Genomic DNA, 16,719 nt, shown 5'->3' with positions numbered 1-16,719 from the left:
CTTCACCACAGTTTTCTTCCAAATTCTGATACTAACCTAACTTCAATGTTCAAAAACTTCAAATGCAGGTTTCTTTCAGCATGTCGATAAACCAACCAGGGGGTCCAACGTATTAGACCTTGTGTTTTTCTACTGATATCTGATTAAAACATTGACGGTGGGCCGAGTTTCTCTACCAGTGATCACGATTCTGTTACTTTCCAACTTAACCTGGCTCTTAAAAAAAGACACCGCTGCTCAGAATTACATCAATTTTAAAGACTGATCTACATGGCATGAGATACTTTCTGTCCAGTGTCAACTGGTATCTCTTATTTGATAATTGTGGGAATATTGAAGAAATGTGGGCAATATTTATATATGTTGTTTACACTTTGATATCTGTACCCTCAGTTGCTGTTACACCTCACGTCAACCGGGATATAGCTGAATTGCATAGGCGAAAGCAGTTTATTTACAAGATCAGTAGCCTAGATGGTAGGGCGCCCGCTTTGAGACTGGGAGGTCGAGTCATACCTAAGACTTATAACATTGGTAAATGGCGGCGCCCTCTGTTGGCTGCGGCTGCATCAGCTCGCTACAACGGGTCAGGTGTATCGACATTTCGTTCTGTGTACATTGTTACAAAGAATGACAATACAAAGGAAATTATTATTATTATTATTATTATTTATAAACGTGATCAGTTGGCATACTTGAAAAGTTATCAAGATGCTTCAAGGGAACTGCGGAGGTCCATCAGACGGTAAAGGGTGGCTGAGGAAAATAAAGTTTTAGAGGCTAATAATAGTCGTAAATTATTTTCATACATCAACCGTAAACTCATTTCTAGGGCATCTATTCCCAACCTGAAGGCATCTGACAGTACCGTTGCTACAGATAATGCTGATAATGTCCGTATATTGATGACCAGTATGCCAGTGTTTTTGGTCGTGACAATGGTGTTTCACCCGACTTTCCCAGCAGAACTTTGTTCTGAATTCTGTGGAACTTCCAAAGGAGTTCATTCATAAATAGTTGATAACACTTCCCAGCAAATTTTCAGCCGGCCCTGACAAAATTCCAAATTTCTTGCATAAAAAGCTAGCTGACTTTTTATGTGAACCATTATTTGACCTGTTCTCTAGATCTTTTGAGGATTCACAGCTGCCTGAGGACTGGCTCAGTGCTATTGTCATACCCATTTTTAAAGGGGGGAGCACAACAAGTGCAGCCAACTATAGACCTGTTAGCTTGACTAGCTGCGTCTGTTAAGTGTTTGAGAAAATGATCTCAGATGCCATATAGAAATTTATACATGAGCACAATCTTTTTACGTTTAAGCAACATGGGTTTAGGTCCGGACATTCTACCATGACTAACTTGATAGCTCATTTGAATAATATTACCAGTATGTTTTTTGTTCACAATATGGCTGGTCATGTTGTTTACTTAGACTTTTGCAAGGCTTTTGATAAAGTGTCTCATGACAAGCTTTTACAATAACTGAAATGCTATGGTATTAGTGTAAAACTGCTTGAATGGATAACTGCATATTTGTCAAATCGTAAACAATGCGTAAAAAATGATTATGTTATTTCAGCGTGGTCGGAAGTTTGTAGCGGGGTACCGCAGGGCTCAGTATTAGGACCATTATTATTTCTGTTTTTGTGAATGACCTACCTGAGGCCATTCAAAGTAGCGACATCTCAATTTTTGCCGATGATGCTAACTGTCGGCTTTCTTACCAAAAACCCAGGTTGCGGGAACAATTGATTCTTTCCAAAATGACATTAAATCAGTTTTTCTTTGGTCCGAACAGTGGCAACTGCAACTGTCATCTCATTTTTTTAATTGGTATAATGGCGGCGCCCTCTGTTGGCTGCGGCTGCATCGACTCGCTACAACGGGTCAGGTGTATCGACATTTCGTTCTGTGTACATTGTTACAAAGAATGACAATAGAAAGGAAATTATAATTATTATTATTATATTATAAATGCTTAGCACAGTCGTTTTTTCATGGTTCTGTTCCGCTGTATAACCTTAATGATCATGATTTGCATGTTGTCACTGAACATAAGGATCTGGGTGTCACTCTTACTTCAAACCTAAAGTTTATCACGCATATCGCCAAAATGACCAACAAAGAACAACAAGAACCCAGCATTCTTAGTTCGAATGTTTTGCGTTTATGTTAGACCCGGGTTAGAATATAATAGCGTTGTGTGGAACCCTTACTTACTCAAGGACATTAACCTACTGGAAGGAGTTCAACGACGGTATACGAAGCGGATACCTGGGATGCACAACTTGTCATATCAGGAAAGACTGAACTTGGGACTTTTTGGAGCTCCGCAGAATTCGATTCGATTTCATTTTTGTGTTCAAAGAACTGCATGGAATGATCGATGTGCCTTTCGATCCATTTTTTGAGTTCTGTCGTGTTGATGGTTTACGTCAGACCTGGGCACTCCGGTCCTGGAGGGCCGTATGTTCTGCAAGATTTTTGAGGTTTCTCTGATCCAATACAGGTGATTCCAATCACCAGTATCGTTAACGAGCACTTGCTAGCTTGTTAACGAGGTTGTAATTTGTATCACCTGAGTTAAAGAAGAGCAAACTTCAAAATCTGGCAGGACGTATGGCCCTCCAGGACCGGAGTGCCCAGGTCTGGTTTACGTGGTCACAGATATAAGTTACGGGTGCCTAGACCTACCAGCAACTTGCATGGAAACTTGATTTCTTTCAAGATACCAAAAATGTGGAATTTTTTGCCTGACCGGGTTATTCGTGCAAATAAGGTGCAAACCTTTAAGCAAAGGTTGGCAGAAATAAATTTGTCAAATTTTCTTAGGGGGGGGGGGGGGGGGGGTGGGGGCGTAAGGTGACCCTATTTGGCCATGCTCACTCTCAGCATTAATTTTTTTTTGTGTCATGTTTTGATTAATGTATCCAACAATACCTTCAATAAACATTATACAAATAAAAATGACTTGATTAGCGTCCGGGATGCTAAACGTGAGCCACATTTCCATAAAACACAGCAACTGTACGCTTCGATGTTTTTCACCAGCACAGCCAGCTCGTTGGTCTTATTTGGTAGTGAGTTCGCATTTACCATGATTACGGACGGTACCGAAGACGTATAACGCCGCTAGCCGCTTAGCTAGCTCCGGCTCTTCTTCCACCATAGGCCCCCTCATCACGCCGGCACGAGAATTCATCAGGGCAAGGAGTCGATTCCTCGAATAAACGCATTTTTGTGCACTAAAACCCATGTCCATAGGATAGAAAGTAATCCAAAATGTAGTTGTCACACGGGAAGAAAACACCGAAGATAGAAGCAGACAATAAAACAATAAATCACAAAAAGTGCGCGATAACAAGGGGAGCTGCTGGAAAGGCAGCCGCTCGGCGGGAAGTAATGGTGAGTTATGAAGGCTTTATAGTTTTCAGGTATTTAGTTTCAGACTTGTGTTTCTCTGGTGAGTGTATTTAGAAATGGTCATCATATTTTGAATCTCAAGAGTTTAAGCTTTCCACTACTATGGCGTATTTCAGTGACTGGTGACATCGTACAGACACATTTGTTTATCAAATATTCTGCGGCCCACCACAATGTCAAGGAGTTAAGGCACCTCATAATATTAAAACTCCTTTTGTGTGCACTCTGGAAACACAATGCACAAACAGCGCAGTCATTTTTTGCACAAAACCCCAGTTATCCGTCCACTCGGGCCGAAAAGAACGATTTTTTTTTGCTGCAGGAGGGGTCGTGATTCCTTCATTTATTGCGCACCGGTGTTTCAGTGGCGGGGTTAAAACACAAATCTCTCCTCTTCTCGGTGCTGCGCAGACACACACTCAAACACGGAGCAGAGGGAGAGAGGGGCTACCGTAAAGCCTCTTTTTGGTTTGAACAATTTTATTGACACTATTAACAGCAAATAAACAATGTGAGGTTTGAACAATTTTTCTCGATAATTATAGCAGCAATTAAACATATTCACAATTTCGTTATATCTGACAATATGACATTTTAACAATTTTTTCAACATTTTTAACAGCAATTAATGGTTTGAACAAATTCATTGACACTAATAACAGAAAACAAACTTAAACACGGCACGCAACTGAAAATGTCTAAATTTCAGGTAAGAATGCGCATTTACAATCAATTAACATTATTTTGCCGTGCGCTTACGTGCCACTGCTGACACGCATGTCATAGAGCGCTATTGGGTCCTGTGTCTGTTTCTGGTCTGTGACAGTTTTTACCTACAAAGTACGTTTATTATGCATTTGAAGACATGTACGACGTACAAGAAAATCTGTGCGGAAAAACGCAAATTTGTCAATGATGGGTACCATCCGGAATACACCGAAGTCGGAATTAGGTAGGCTTCGTTTTTTGTTTTTTTTGTCCTGTTCAGCAATGTTGTTGTTTTTTCCTGTTCTCAGGCACGTTACCGGCAGGGCATGATGGTAGACGCATCAGGTTAGCACTGCTCGTTCTATGCGTTTTATACTGTCATTGGCGTCGGTTTTAAGAGTATTGTTAATTATTAATTTTACAATTCTAACCATTTTAACATAGTTAGAATTGTCTGGGATTTGTCTGGGGCTGAAAGTGGGAAAGGATAAAAAGAGATACAATGAAAAAGAAAAAAGAAAAAGGGGGGAAAGGAGTGCCTGACCTCCAGCTTTTCCTGGGAAGCAAATATGTCTCTCTCCACTTCCAAAACGCTGTGGGCCCACCCAACAACCCGAAAAGTCAAGCAATGACCCGGTTTTGGATGGGCTCATAGGTAGAGGACCCACACAGAGGACTGGAAGAATGCTGCTTGGGAGGGTGGGATGGCAGAGCTATGCCCTTGCACAATAGTATTGCCCTTTACACGTTGGTTAACTACTGTTAAAAGAAAATAACTCTGAAATTGTTTAAGTGATGTTAAAAATGTTAAAACGTCATATCGTCACGTCATATTGTCAGATATAAAAAAATTGTGAATATGCTTGATGGCTGTTGAGATTGTCGTGTTTGTTTTGCTGCTGTTGGTGTCGGTGGATTTGTTCAGACCGAGGACAATCGACTTTGGCCTGGACGGATCTATTGACACTAACAAAGATGTTATATAATGAAATTGTGAATATGCTTGATTGCTAATAAGATTTTCGAGAAGGTTTGTTCAAACCTCACTTTGTGTTTGCTGTTAAAAACGTCATATTGAAATATAATATTGTGAATGTGCTTAATTACTGTTGAGATTGTCACGATTGTTTTCTGTTTTTAGTGTCAATAAATTTGTTCAAACCAAAAAAAAATACACCGACGATCACGACGGAGTAAACTACTTCGCCGTCATATTATAGGTGTATTCATACAAAAAGAACTAAAACTAAACCGAACTAAAACGACGTCAACACTCATATTTTAGTGTTAGGTTGAATTAAACTACAAGAATAAGTCCTAATTTGTCAACACGAGCGTATATTTGGTGTTAACGCCGACCCAATTGATTAACCATTTGAAGCAGCTGCATCATAAATATGGAATATAAATCATACATTTTGGGTGCAATAGACTTGAGAGGTCGAAATAGGAAAATAAAAATGTTATGGAAATAAAAGTGACCAACCTGCTCTGTTCAACACAACTCGTAGCTCCTTGCTAATACTAACTTGGTTTAGCCGTCGATCTTCTCGCTCGTTCTCTTCCTGAAGCTCCTCTTTCAAATTTCCTTTCCATCCCTCGCACATTTTAGCTGCCTTTAAAACTCTTGTACAGAGTTAAATGCAGTTAGATGGAGTTGAATTGTGCACACGACTGGAACGAAACACCACGAAGGCGCAGACAATGGCGACAGTGGCGTGTAGTTCTACTCTTCTTCTTTGGTTGGCATCCATCTCTTTGGTGCTCTATCGCCCCCTAGCACTATACCGTCTCACAGTTTTAACATTTGTTCCTGTAGTTTTTATTACACTACAGTCTCACTTTTACCTCGTTTTATCTCACTTTTACATCACTTTTCGGGTATGTAAGGGCGAACATACATCCCAGACCACTTCGTCTTGCATTTGTTAGGAATGTAATACAACTTAAACAATTTCTTCTTTGTATTTGTTGTGAACGTAATCTAACGGTAATGCACACCGTATATAAACCTCTTTTGAGCAGGTAACGTGTTTATTTAGCCTTTTCCGACTCAAATCGCTCGTATTTAAACTGTTATGCACGCTACCATAAAGCTGATTATGCAGAAACGAAGTGTCCAACCAGGATAAGCGGTGTAGCTAATGAGAACCATCAACAGATAAACGGGAGACGAACGTGTTTGATTTCTTCTCACAGTCAAACGTAACCCGTCGATAATTGTATTTTGTGTTTGACTTGAATAAACAGATCATCGTGTGCCTAATATTGTCACAGCAACGGTGTCATTGTTTTTCTAGTACAAATGATCCGACGTCAACCTAACACATGTAAACAAAGCTGATGGGAGGGACCAGCCTGGCTGCAAAAGTCTGGCCGCCGAGAAATGCACCCCCATCTATCTCTGGCTATGAAGGTCACAGGTCCATGAAATTTACCCTGGTTAGTAGCAGTGGGCCCATATCCTCACATTGAAAAGCACAGCTCGCTGGATGCAACTGAACCTGTTTTAAGGGGGGTGCGTTTTTGCATGCCGAGAAATGCACCCCCATTTATCTCTGGCTATGAAGGTCACAGGTCCATGACATTTACCCTGATTACTCGTGGTGGGCCCATATCCTCACAGTGAAAAGCACAGCTTTCTGGATGCAACTGAACCTGTTTTAAGGGTGGGGGGGTGCGTTTTTGGTCGCATAAAACCCATCAAGCAAGAATTATAATGTTGATTAATTAGGGAAGAGTTATGTATATCCTTAATAACCATATGGTCCAATCTCCAATCATTTTTACTTAAATTATTTTATGAAATTAAAAGGGACATTTTATACGAGAAAAAAAACACGTGATTGTCTTCGTTAAAAGACTGCAAATAGGCAAGGAAGAAATAAGCAGTGTGAGAATAGTAATGTTTATTTGAAAGAATTAACTATGTCAACTCTTTTCTGAAGGAACCAAGACATAAATACTTTGTCTGACAAAAAAGAAAGAGGATGAATTTGTTTTCATATCTAAGGGCATTTAAGAGGAGAAACAACTGTAATGTGTCACGCTGGGCTAGCGTCAAACTTCCTCATAAAGTCCAGAGGGATGGCACATCTCGTGGTGTCTTAGCCTTAAAAGTGAGTACAAAGTATGTCATTTACACAATGAGGACAACCTCAAAGTCACGAACAGTATTTAAATTAAATGTTTACCTGTGGGCCTGTTGTCATGTGATTTTGGATGTTCATGTCAAGTCAAGTCAAGTCAAATTTATTTATATAGCCCTTAATCACAAAAATGTCTCAAAGGACTGCACAGGATTACAGTTACAAAATGACACAATTACCTGATCTTAAACCAGCATGCGGGCAAGGAACGACTCAAAAACCTCAGTGTGAGGAGAAAAGAGAAACCTTGAGAAAGGACCTCACATGTGGTAATCCCCCTTCCAGGATTGAACAGGGTGAATTACAATTAGCATTACTGTACACAGAATAGTAAACACTAGGTAAGATGTTGAAAATGTCCGGAAAGAGCATGACATCAAGGACGACGCCAGCTGGTAAATGCAGGGGTTGACATGCTGCAGGTCAGACCCCGGTCCGCTGACCCATCCCAAATCATCCTTCTCCTTCGTATCAGCCAGGCAGGCCTCAGAAAAAGACAGGACAAAACAGAATACGAGGTGGGCATCAATCATATGCTTTGGAATAGAAGTGTGTCTTAAGCCTCAATTTAAAAACTTCCGTTGAGGTTGCAGATCTTATCTCCGGAGGCAGGGCGTTCCACAGCACCGGGGCCCGGATGGAGAACGCTCTCGAGCCCGCAGACTTCTTGGCTCTCGGAGTCACAAGTAGACCGGCATTTTCCGAGCGCAGACTCCGTGCAGGAACATAGGGGGAAATCAAATCGGAGAGATAAGAGGGTGCAAGCCCATGCAAACATTTATATGTTGTTCACTGCTCAACAGACACCGCACAAAAACTGAAAACTTGTGCCAACACTACCTCATACGAAAATAATGTTACTCAAGTCTTGTTCTTGCACATGTCGACTGCACTACGTTTAATGCTCAAATTGCACAATGTCTGACCATTTCCTTTTTTTGCACTACGATGTCTATGCTTGCACCAATGTATATGCGGACTATTTTTGCACCATGATGACTTTGCACCAAATGCAATATTGCACAACCGTTACGATACAACGTTATCACGACAACCCTGTATGTAACATCCCACATGCTGACATTGTTGTGTAAATACCATGTAAATTATAACTATAGCCTTATTCCCCTTGTTTTATAACATTATCTTCTCTGTTCCTTTATCTTCTTGCTCATACCCTCACTATGTGTAAAACTGGAGTGTCATGCCCAATTTCGTTGTCACAATATGTTAGCCCATTTGTAACAATGACAATAAAGGTATATTCTATTCTATTCTATTCTATATGTTAATAAGAGAACCTTAAAGTCACATCGTAAGTGGACTGGGAGCCAGTGCAAGTTGGCCAATACAGGAGTAATATGCTCAAACTTTTTAGTCTTAGTCAAAAGTCTAGCTGCCGCATTCTGAACCAGCTGCAAACTTTTAATGCTAGACATCGGGAGACCAGGAAGCAAAACATTACAGTAATCAAGCCGAGAAACGAAACGCATGAATTAAAACCTCTGCATCTGATTAGGACAGCATCGAACGAATCTTCGCAATATTACGGAGGTGGTAGAAAGCTATTCTAGTAATATTTTTCACGTGTGACTGAAACGACAGATTAGGATCAAATATAACACCTAGATTTTTGACCGAGTCACTATGGGTGATATTACATTTGTCTAGGTTCAGGGTAGTGTTTGAAAACAAATGATGACAGTGAGCTGGACCAATAATCAACATTTCAGTTTTTTCTGGGTTAAGGCGTAAAAAATTATTTGACATCCATCTTTGAATCTCAGTAAGGCAATCCTCCAGATTTTTAAAACTTAAATGTCCAGTTTTTTCCAGTGGCACATACAGTTGAGTGTCATCTGCATAGCAATGGAAACTAATATTATACTTGCGGATAATGTCACCAAGCGGGATCATATAAATACTAAAAAGTAGGGGGCCAAGTACAGAGCCTTGAGGAACACCACAAGGGACATTAGATTGTTTAGAGGTCAGATTGCCATAGTTAACACATTGCATCCTGTCTGACAGGTAGGACCTAAACCACGAGAGTACAGTTCCTGAGATACCAATGCGTTCTAGACGAATCAATAATATGTTGTGGTCGACCGTATCAAAAGCAGCGCTGAGATCATGACATGTAACTAAATTGGGATTTTTATAAGGATGCCCTCTGACCATCAAGATGCTCATGAAAAAAAAAATCTCATCTCATTAGCCGTACCGCTTATCCTCATCTTCGGGCAGTGGGCAGGGGACACCCTGAACTGGCTGCCAGCCAATCGCAGGGCACACAGGGACAGACAACTCATTCGCTCATTCACACCTAGGGACAATTTGGACCAGCCAATTCACCTGAAATGCATGTTTTTGGAATGTGGGAGGAAACCGGAGTGCCCGGAGGAAACCCACGCAAGCACGGGGAGAACATACAAACTCCGCACAGAAAGTCTGTAGCTGGATTTGAACCCACGACAGGTTCCCATGACATGAACTGTGCCGCACAAGCGCTAACCACTGCGCCGCTGTGCTGCCCTGAAAAAAAATATGCCATATCAAATTGGTTATGTAATAACATGGATCTTGCTATTTTCATGGGTTGTGTATTTACTTTTAATTCCTAAAATACTAATCAAACTCTTTAGTTTGCAGAGAAGGTATTAAAAGGAGAAGATATCACCATCAAAACCTCAAAAAGTGAAGTCAACAAGTCGAGACTAGATATAGCAACTTATCTACTTCAGGAATCAGGTGAGTGTCTTTTTTACAATATCCAAAAATGAAACTAGCTATTATTCCAGGTCACTGTGTATGCTGAATGGTTTAAATCAGTGTGCTAGCTTTCTTACTCTTGACCCACAACCCATAGCCTTGGTATTTTTTTGCTGCTGTCATGCACTTTCCAGAAAACTTCTCAACATGTTTCCTAGTTTTTATTTTGTTTGTGTACTGTAATGCTAAATGTAATTCACCCTGGTCAATCCTGGAAGGTGGATTACCACTTGTGAGGTCCCTTCTCAAGGTTTCTCTTTTTCCCCACACTGAGGTTTTGAGTTGTTCCTTGCCTGCATGTTGGTTTAAGATCAGGTCATTGTGTCACTGTAATCCAGTGCAGTCCTTTCAGACATTTTTGTGATTAAGGGTGTCATAAATAAATATGACTTGACTTGACTGTTATTTGTTGTGTTATGTGTCAGCAAAGGTTTGGACCAGTGTAACGACCCTCTTTCATACATGACACAAGGTTTCACAATCTCTGGGTTTATTGCCTGCATTCAGTAAACAAAACAATACAAAAGTCAGGGGCCTCTGTTCACGACTGCAATTATCTTCAACGCTTACAAATTCACTTCAGCTACGGCAAGCAGACAACATGCGAGCACATTAATAATGAAATTTTGATAATAACAATGAACATAACTTTCCCACGTACCTGCATTCAGTAAACAAAACAATACAAAAGTCAGGGGCCTCTGTTCACGACTGCAATTATCTAAAATATTAAAGATACAAAAGAACGGGTCATCACTCAACAGGCCGCACCCTCGTGGTGTGTTTGCATCAAAACACGTTGCATCTTCATTTCAAGCTGTATTGCTTAACTTCTTATTTAGTGCTTTTTTAATATACATCATTTAGAACAACTTATATATCTTTATATACAAAAATAAAACAGCTCAAAATGTCTAGCAAAATATGCTTTATTTTATCCAACTGATATTGGGCACATCTTACCTTCAACGCTTACAAATTCACTTAAGCTACGGCAAGCGCTGAAGCCCATAAAGTGCCAAACGAAAAAAACAGTCGCAGACGCCCATGACTTAACAACTGAATGAGGTACCGGAATATTAACAGTAATACAACAAAAACACAGATTTGGTGAGAATTCAAAAAAACATTCAAAACAATCAAATTTCAACTCTGTTACACCAGGGTGTGGACTTTTCATTATTTTGTAGTCATTCTTGACCCTCCTTTGGAGTGCTTTGTTGACTACTTCCTGTTATTGTTATATCAGTCCTCACTTTATATTCCAAAAGGAAAAACTTTAGCATACAGCTCTACAGTCTTACATGAAAAATGCTTTGTTGCACATATATAACTGAACTTCCCAAAATGTACCTGGAATTAACATTCCAGGTCATCCAAGAATAGCTCGATAAAGTATATCAGAGGATAGGCTGTTTGTATTATTGTTGGATTTAAACTGTAAATAAATGATTCTACTGTTGCTTATTTTGTCAACTGTGTGCCATTCTGGTTTGTGTTTGTAGAAGGAGGAAACAGTATGTTCACTAAACAGCCGACACCTATCTGCAAACAGATAAGGGACCTCTCTGACCGCAGGCTGGCCTAGTTTCGTTTACTATAGATAACATCTTATCGTATAAACAGGTCTCAACTGTTTATTTTGTCACTCCCTTATGTAGACCTTATTTAAACTAGGGCCTTCCGAACACAATTAAATGGCAAGGAGAATGAGACTTTACATCTGTTGGGTTGAACCTGACAATTATGGGTAACTTTATTTGATGATACAATAATAATAATAATAATAATAATAATTTCCTTGTATTGTCATTCTTTGTAACAATGTACACAGAACGAAATGTCGATACACCTGACCCGTTGTAGCGAGCCAATGCAGCCGCATCTAGGCTACTGAGCTTATAGATTTAATTATATATATATATATTTATATATATATATATATAGATATATATACAGGGAGTGCAGAATTATTAGGCAAGTTGTATTTTTGAGGATTAATTTTATTATTGAACAACAACCATGTTCTTAATGAACCCAAAAGTCTCATTAATATCAAAGCTGAATATTTTGGAAGTTGGAGTGGGGCTTTTTTAGTTTTAGCTATTTTAGGAGGATATCTGTGTGTGCAGGTGACTATTACTGTGCATAATTATTAGGCAACTTAACAAAAAACAAATGTATACCCATTTCAATTATTTATTTTCATCAGGGAAACCAATATAACAGCTCAACATTCACAAATATACATTTCTGACATTCAAAAACAAAACAAAAACAAATCAGTGACCAATATAGCCACCTTTCTTTGCAAGGACACTCAAAAGCCTGCCATCCATGGATTCTGTCAGTGCTTTGATCTGTTCACGATCAACAATGCGTGCAGCAGCAACCACAGCCTCCCAGACACTGTTCAGAGAGGTGTACTGTTTTCCCTCCTTGTAAATCTCACATTTGATGAGGGACCACAGGTTCTCTATGGGGTTCAGATCAGGTGAACAAGGAGGCCATGTCATTAGTTTTTCTTCTTTTAGACCCTTTCTTGCCAGCCACGCTGTGGAGTACTTGGATGCGTGTGATGGAGCGTTGTCCTGCATGAAAATCATGTTTTTCTTGAAGGATGCGGACTTCTTCCTGTACCACTGCTTGAAGAAGGTGTCTTCCAGAAACTGGCAGTAGGACTGGGAGTTGAGCTTGAGTCCATCCTCAACCCGAAAAGGCCCCACAAGCTCATCTTTGATGATACCAGCCCATACCAGTACCCCACCTCCACCTTGCTGGCGTCTGAGGCGGACTGGAGCTCTCTGCCCTTTACCGATCCAGCCACGGGGCCCATCCATCTGGCCCATCAAGACTCACTCTCATTTCTTCAGTCCATAAAACCTTAGAAAAATCCGTCTTGAGATTTTTCTTGGCCCAGTCTTGACGTTTCAGCTTGTGTGTCTTGTTCAGTGGTGGTCGTTTTTCAGCCTTTCTTACCTTGGCCATGTCTCTGAGTATTGCACACCTTGTGCTTTTGGGCACTCCAGTGATGTTGCAGCTCTGAAATATGGCAAAACTGGTGGCAAGTGGCATCTTGGCAGTTGTACGCTTGACTTTTCTCAGTTCACGGGCAGTTATTTTGCGCCTTGGTTTTTCTACACGCTTCTTGCGACCCTGTTGACTATTTTGAATGTAATGCTTGATTGTTCGATGATCACGCTTCAGAAGCTTGGCAATTTTAAGAGTGCTGCATCCCTCTGCAAGATATCTCACTATTTTTGACTTTTCAGAGCCTGTCAAGTCCCTCTTCTGACCCATTTTGCCAAAGGAAAGGAAGTTGCCTAATAATTATGCACACCTGATATAGGGTGTTGATGTCATTAGACCACACCCCTTCTCATTACAGAGATGCACATCACCTGATATGCTTAATTGGTAGTAGGCTTTCGAGTCTATACAGCTTGGAGTAAGACAACATGCATAAAGAGGATGATGTGGTCAAAATACTCATTTGCCTAATAATTCTGCACTCCCTGTATATATATATATATATGTAACGGGTGTAATAATAACTTTTGTTTTATTGAAATTCCTGCTGAAATATGTGTATAGTTTTTGGTAAATGTCCTGCAATGCTGAGTCCAACAGTGCCATCTGCTGGTATGGGATGGGGTTTGGTTTTGGCTTCTAACATGTGATCAGGCGGCGGGGTTTGTTGTTAGTCTTACCAGAAAGCTACAAAGGTAAGACATATCTTTTGGTGCTCCACAAAATAAATTAATTTTAAACATTATAACCCCAGCTGACAAATCTCTCAACATGCACAGTGATGTGATCGATATTGTCAAGCTGTTTATGTTTATTTTCGTTTTGTTTCTGTTTACTAAAATGTAATTCCTCTTGTAGAGATCAAAGCCAGCAGAAAAGCTAATGTTGTGACTCATCCATTTGCAGGTAAATTGTACCCATTTTTATACTCATTATTGTTTTTATTCCTATTTTCTCATATACATTAAAAAAGGATGATGTTGGTTAAAATTCAGAGTAAAGAAAAACATGTTGAATTCATTGTAAACGTTAAAAATCCACTATACGATCTCTTGTTAAAAGTATCTTGTTAAAATGCAAAGATTTATAAATGTATTGTGATATTCTAAAATGTATTTTCTGTAAAGTGAAAAGAAAGCTCTTTGATATGCTTTGTTGTTAGTCTTACCAGAGAACTACAAAGAGATCAAAGAGATCAGACCCAGCAGAAAAAGCTAATGTTGTGACTCATTTAGTCTGTAGAAACTGTAATAATAAAAACCTCATCATCCAGTCCAGCGTGAATGTGGATCTTTGGTGGGACAGGTACACCGCGGTTACATATATATATATATATATATATATATATATATATATATATATATATATATATATATATATATGTATGTATGTATGTATGTATGTGTGTGTGTGTGTGTGTCTCCCTAATCAATTAATAAAAGGGTTAACATTTGTTACTGTAGTTTTTATTACACTACAGGCAGCTGAAAAGTTCCTACACGACACTCGACAATATAAAAATGTATGTTTTGGGGGGAAAAGTTAAACTGTATGGATCTTTACTCTTTGTCTTCACAGATGATCTCAGCAACGTGTGTCACAGTTGTGGGTCTGAGAGGTCTGCTGACCTACAATGGGTAAATATGTCAACACCACTAAATACAGTCATGTGAATTAATAGCAGGACACTGATAACATGAATGTGGAAATTGAACAGATGAGTTGTAGAAATGACAAATGATGTCAAATTATACCAGCATGTCTATGTGGTCATTAAATCAATCAATCAACCCAACATGTCACGAGGTGGAGTGGAAGGGGAGAGGGGTGACCGGACCGGAACGGAGGCAGGAGGCAGGAAGGGAGAACTCAATTGCGTGACGATCCAAAACTTTTATTCACCAAAATAAAAGTTGTCCAAAACTCTGGGACATGACAAAACAAACAGTTGTTTCTTCCAACTCAACTAAACAAGACAAGGCATAACAGACGGAAAATGTTTAAAACTAAAACAGGACAAGGCATAACAGACCGGGGAATGTGTAATGAGCCAGCGCCCGCCAAACCCACAACCCAGCCTTAAGTAGCAGACTAGCAATCAGCTGATCTGCTACAGCTTGCGTTCGGGGGCGCGGCAGACTGGTCGCCACGGCGACCGTGACACAACAAACAAGGTCAAACATGACACAGGGTGCAAAAAAAGGACTTGCCTATACACGGAAACAAGTAAACCTATTTTTTTTTTTCAAAGATTTGCTGTGACATCTGCGATCGATGGTTTCACCACGAGTGTGTCCAAAAGCCTCCAGTGGAAGAAGGATACCAATGCCCCGCATGTTCACCGTACATTTCAAGTGTTGATGTTTTTTAGACAGTGACATCTGTTTTTCTCCGGATATAAGATCTGCAACCTCAGGGTTAAAATAGTTTTGCACTTATTACATTACATGTACAAATTTTGCATTTTATATTGTAGATATTTTTTTAATTGTTCTTAAGCCTGCTTATTTGATGTTGATTTTTTTTTGCCTATTTATCTCGATAGTCTTTTGTTTTTTTTTTCTCTTTGAGGTCATTATTACATGTTTTACCCTGGAGTGCCATGTCCAATCTCGTTGCATACCATGTTTCCCAACGTCTATTCTATTGATGTTTGGATATCTACCTGATAGCGACATCTGATGCTTTTTTTTCGTGTTCAAGTTTGTGCTTTGCTTCCTTCAGAAAAGAGTTGACATAGTTTATTTGATGGATTTAAACTGTAAATATGTTATTCTACTGTTGCATTATCTTCTTTGCATACTGTGTGCCTTTCTTGCTTGTGTTTGAAGAAGGAGGAAACAGTATGTTCACTAAACAGCCGACACCTATCTGCGGCGAGATAAGGGACCTCTCTGACCGCAGGCTCGCCTAGTTTCGTTTACTATAGAATATGATAACATGTTATCGTATAAACAGGTCTCAACTGTTTATTTTGTCACTCCCCCTCCCTTTAGCAGAAGAGAGCTTATGTAAATAGGGCCTTCCGAACTCAATAAAAAGGCAAGGAGCATGAGACTTTTTTAGAGTGTCCAGTAGTCTGCATTATGTAGACTATGGCCATCCTTGCAAGTAAGTCAATATCATGTTCTCTGTGTCTTTTTTGTATAAAGGTTTTGTTTACATCTGTTGGGTTAAACCTGACATTATTCCTTCAAATAAACATTACTATTCTCACACTGCTTATTTCTTCCTTGCCTATTTGCAGTCTTTTAACGAAGACAATCACATGTTTTTTTCCCGTATAAAATGTCCCTTTGAATTTCATAAAACAATTTAAGTAAAAATGATTGGAGATTGGACCATATGGTTATTAATGATATACATAACTCTTCCCTGGTTAATCAACATTATAATCCTTGCTTGATGGGTTTTATGCGACCAAAAACGCACCCCCCCCCTTAAAACAGGTTCAGTTGCATCCAGCAAGCTGTGCTTTTCACTGTGAGGATATGGGCCCACCACGAGTAATCAGGGTAAATGTCATGGACCTGTGACCTTCATAGCCAGAGATGGATGGGGGGTGCATTTCTCGGCAGGCAAAAACGCACCCCCCTTAAAACAGGTTCAGTTGCATCCAGCGAGCTGTGCTTTT

General features: G+C 39.7%; 1 protein-coding gene and 1 pseudogene across 4 annotated transcripts in view; one reads left to right on the top strand and one right to left on the bottom strand.

Moving 5' to 3' along the window:
- LOC148376990 (uncharacterized) overlaps positions 1 to 16,719 on the top strand; it is a 205,695-nt pseudogene that overhangs the window by 98,459 nt on the left and 90,517 nt on the right. The gene's annotated exons all lie outside the window — the stretch shown is intronic.
- Positions 1 to 16,719, bottom strand: part of LOC148376996 (uncharacterized) — a 55,885-nt gene that overhangs the window by 12,135 nt on the left and 27,031 nt on the right. Inside the window, exon 1 of one of the 3 annotated variants that reach the window (XM_088351039.1) lies at positions 5,621 to 5,889. The exons of the other annotated variants lie outside the window; for them this stretch is intronic. Within the exon in view, the coding sequence (XP_088207165.1) occupies positions 5,621 to 5,741 (121 nt within the window). The 5' untranslated portion in view covers positions 5,742 to 5,889. Of the gene's footprint in view, positions 1 to 5,620; positions 5,890 to 16,719 lie in introns of those variants that run through there. 3 annotated transcript variants of the gene reach the window in all.

This window comes from Urocampus carinirostris, chromosome 1, assembly GCF_059441175.1.
Source record: "Urocampus carinirostris isolate Australia breed hairy pipefish chromosome 1, RoL_Ucar_1.0, whole genome shotgun sequence".
Lineage (NCBI taxonomy): Eukaryota > Metazoa > Chordata > Actinopteri > Syngnathiformes > Syngnathidae > Urocampus > Urocampus carinirostris.
The sequence above is the reverse complement of the archived record's forward strand: the minus strand, read 5'-3'. Positions and strand labels throughout refer to the sequence as shown.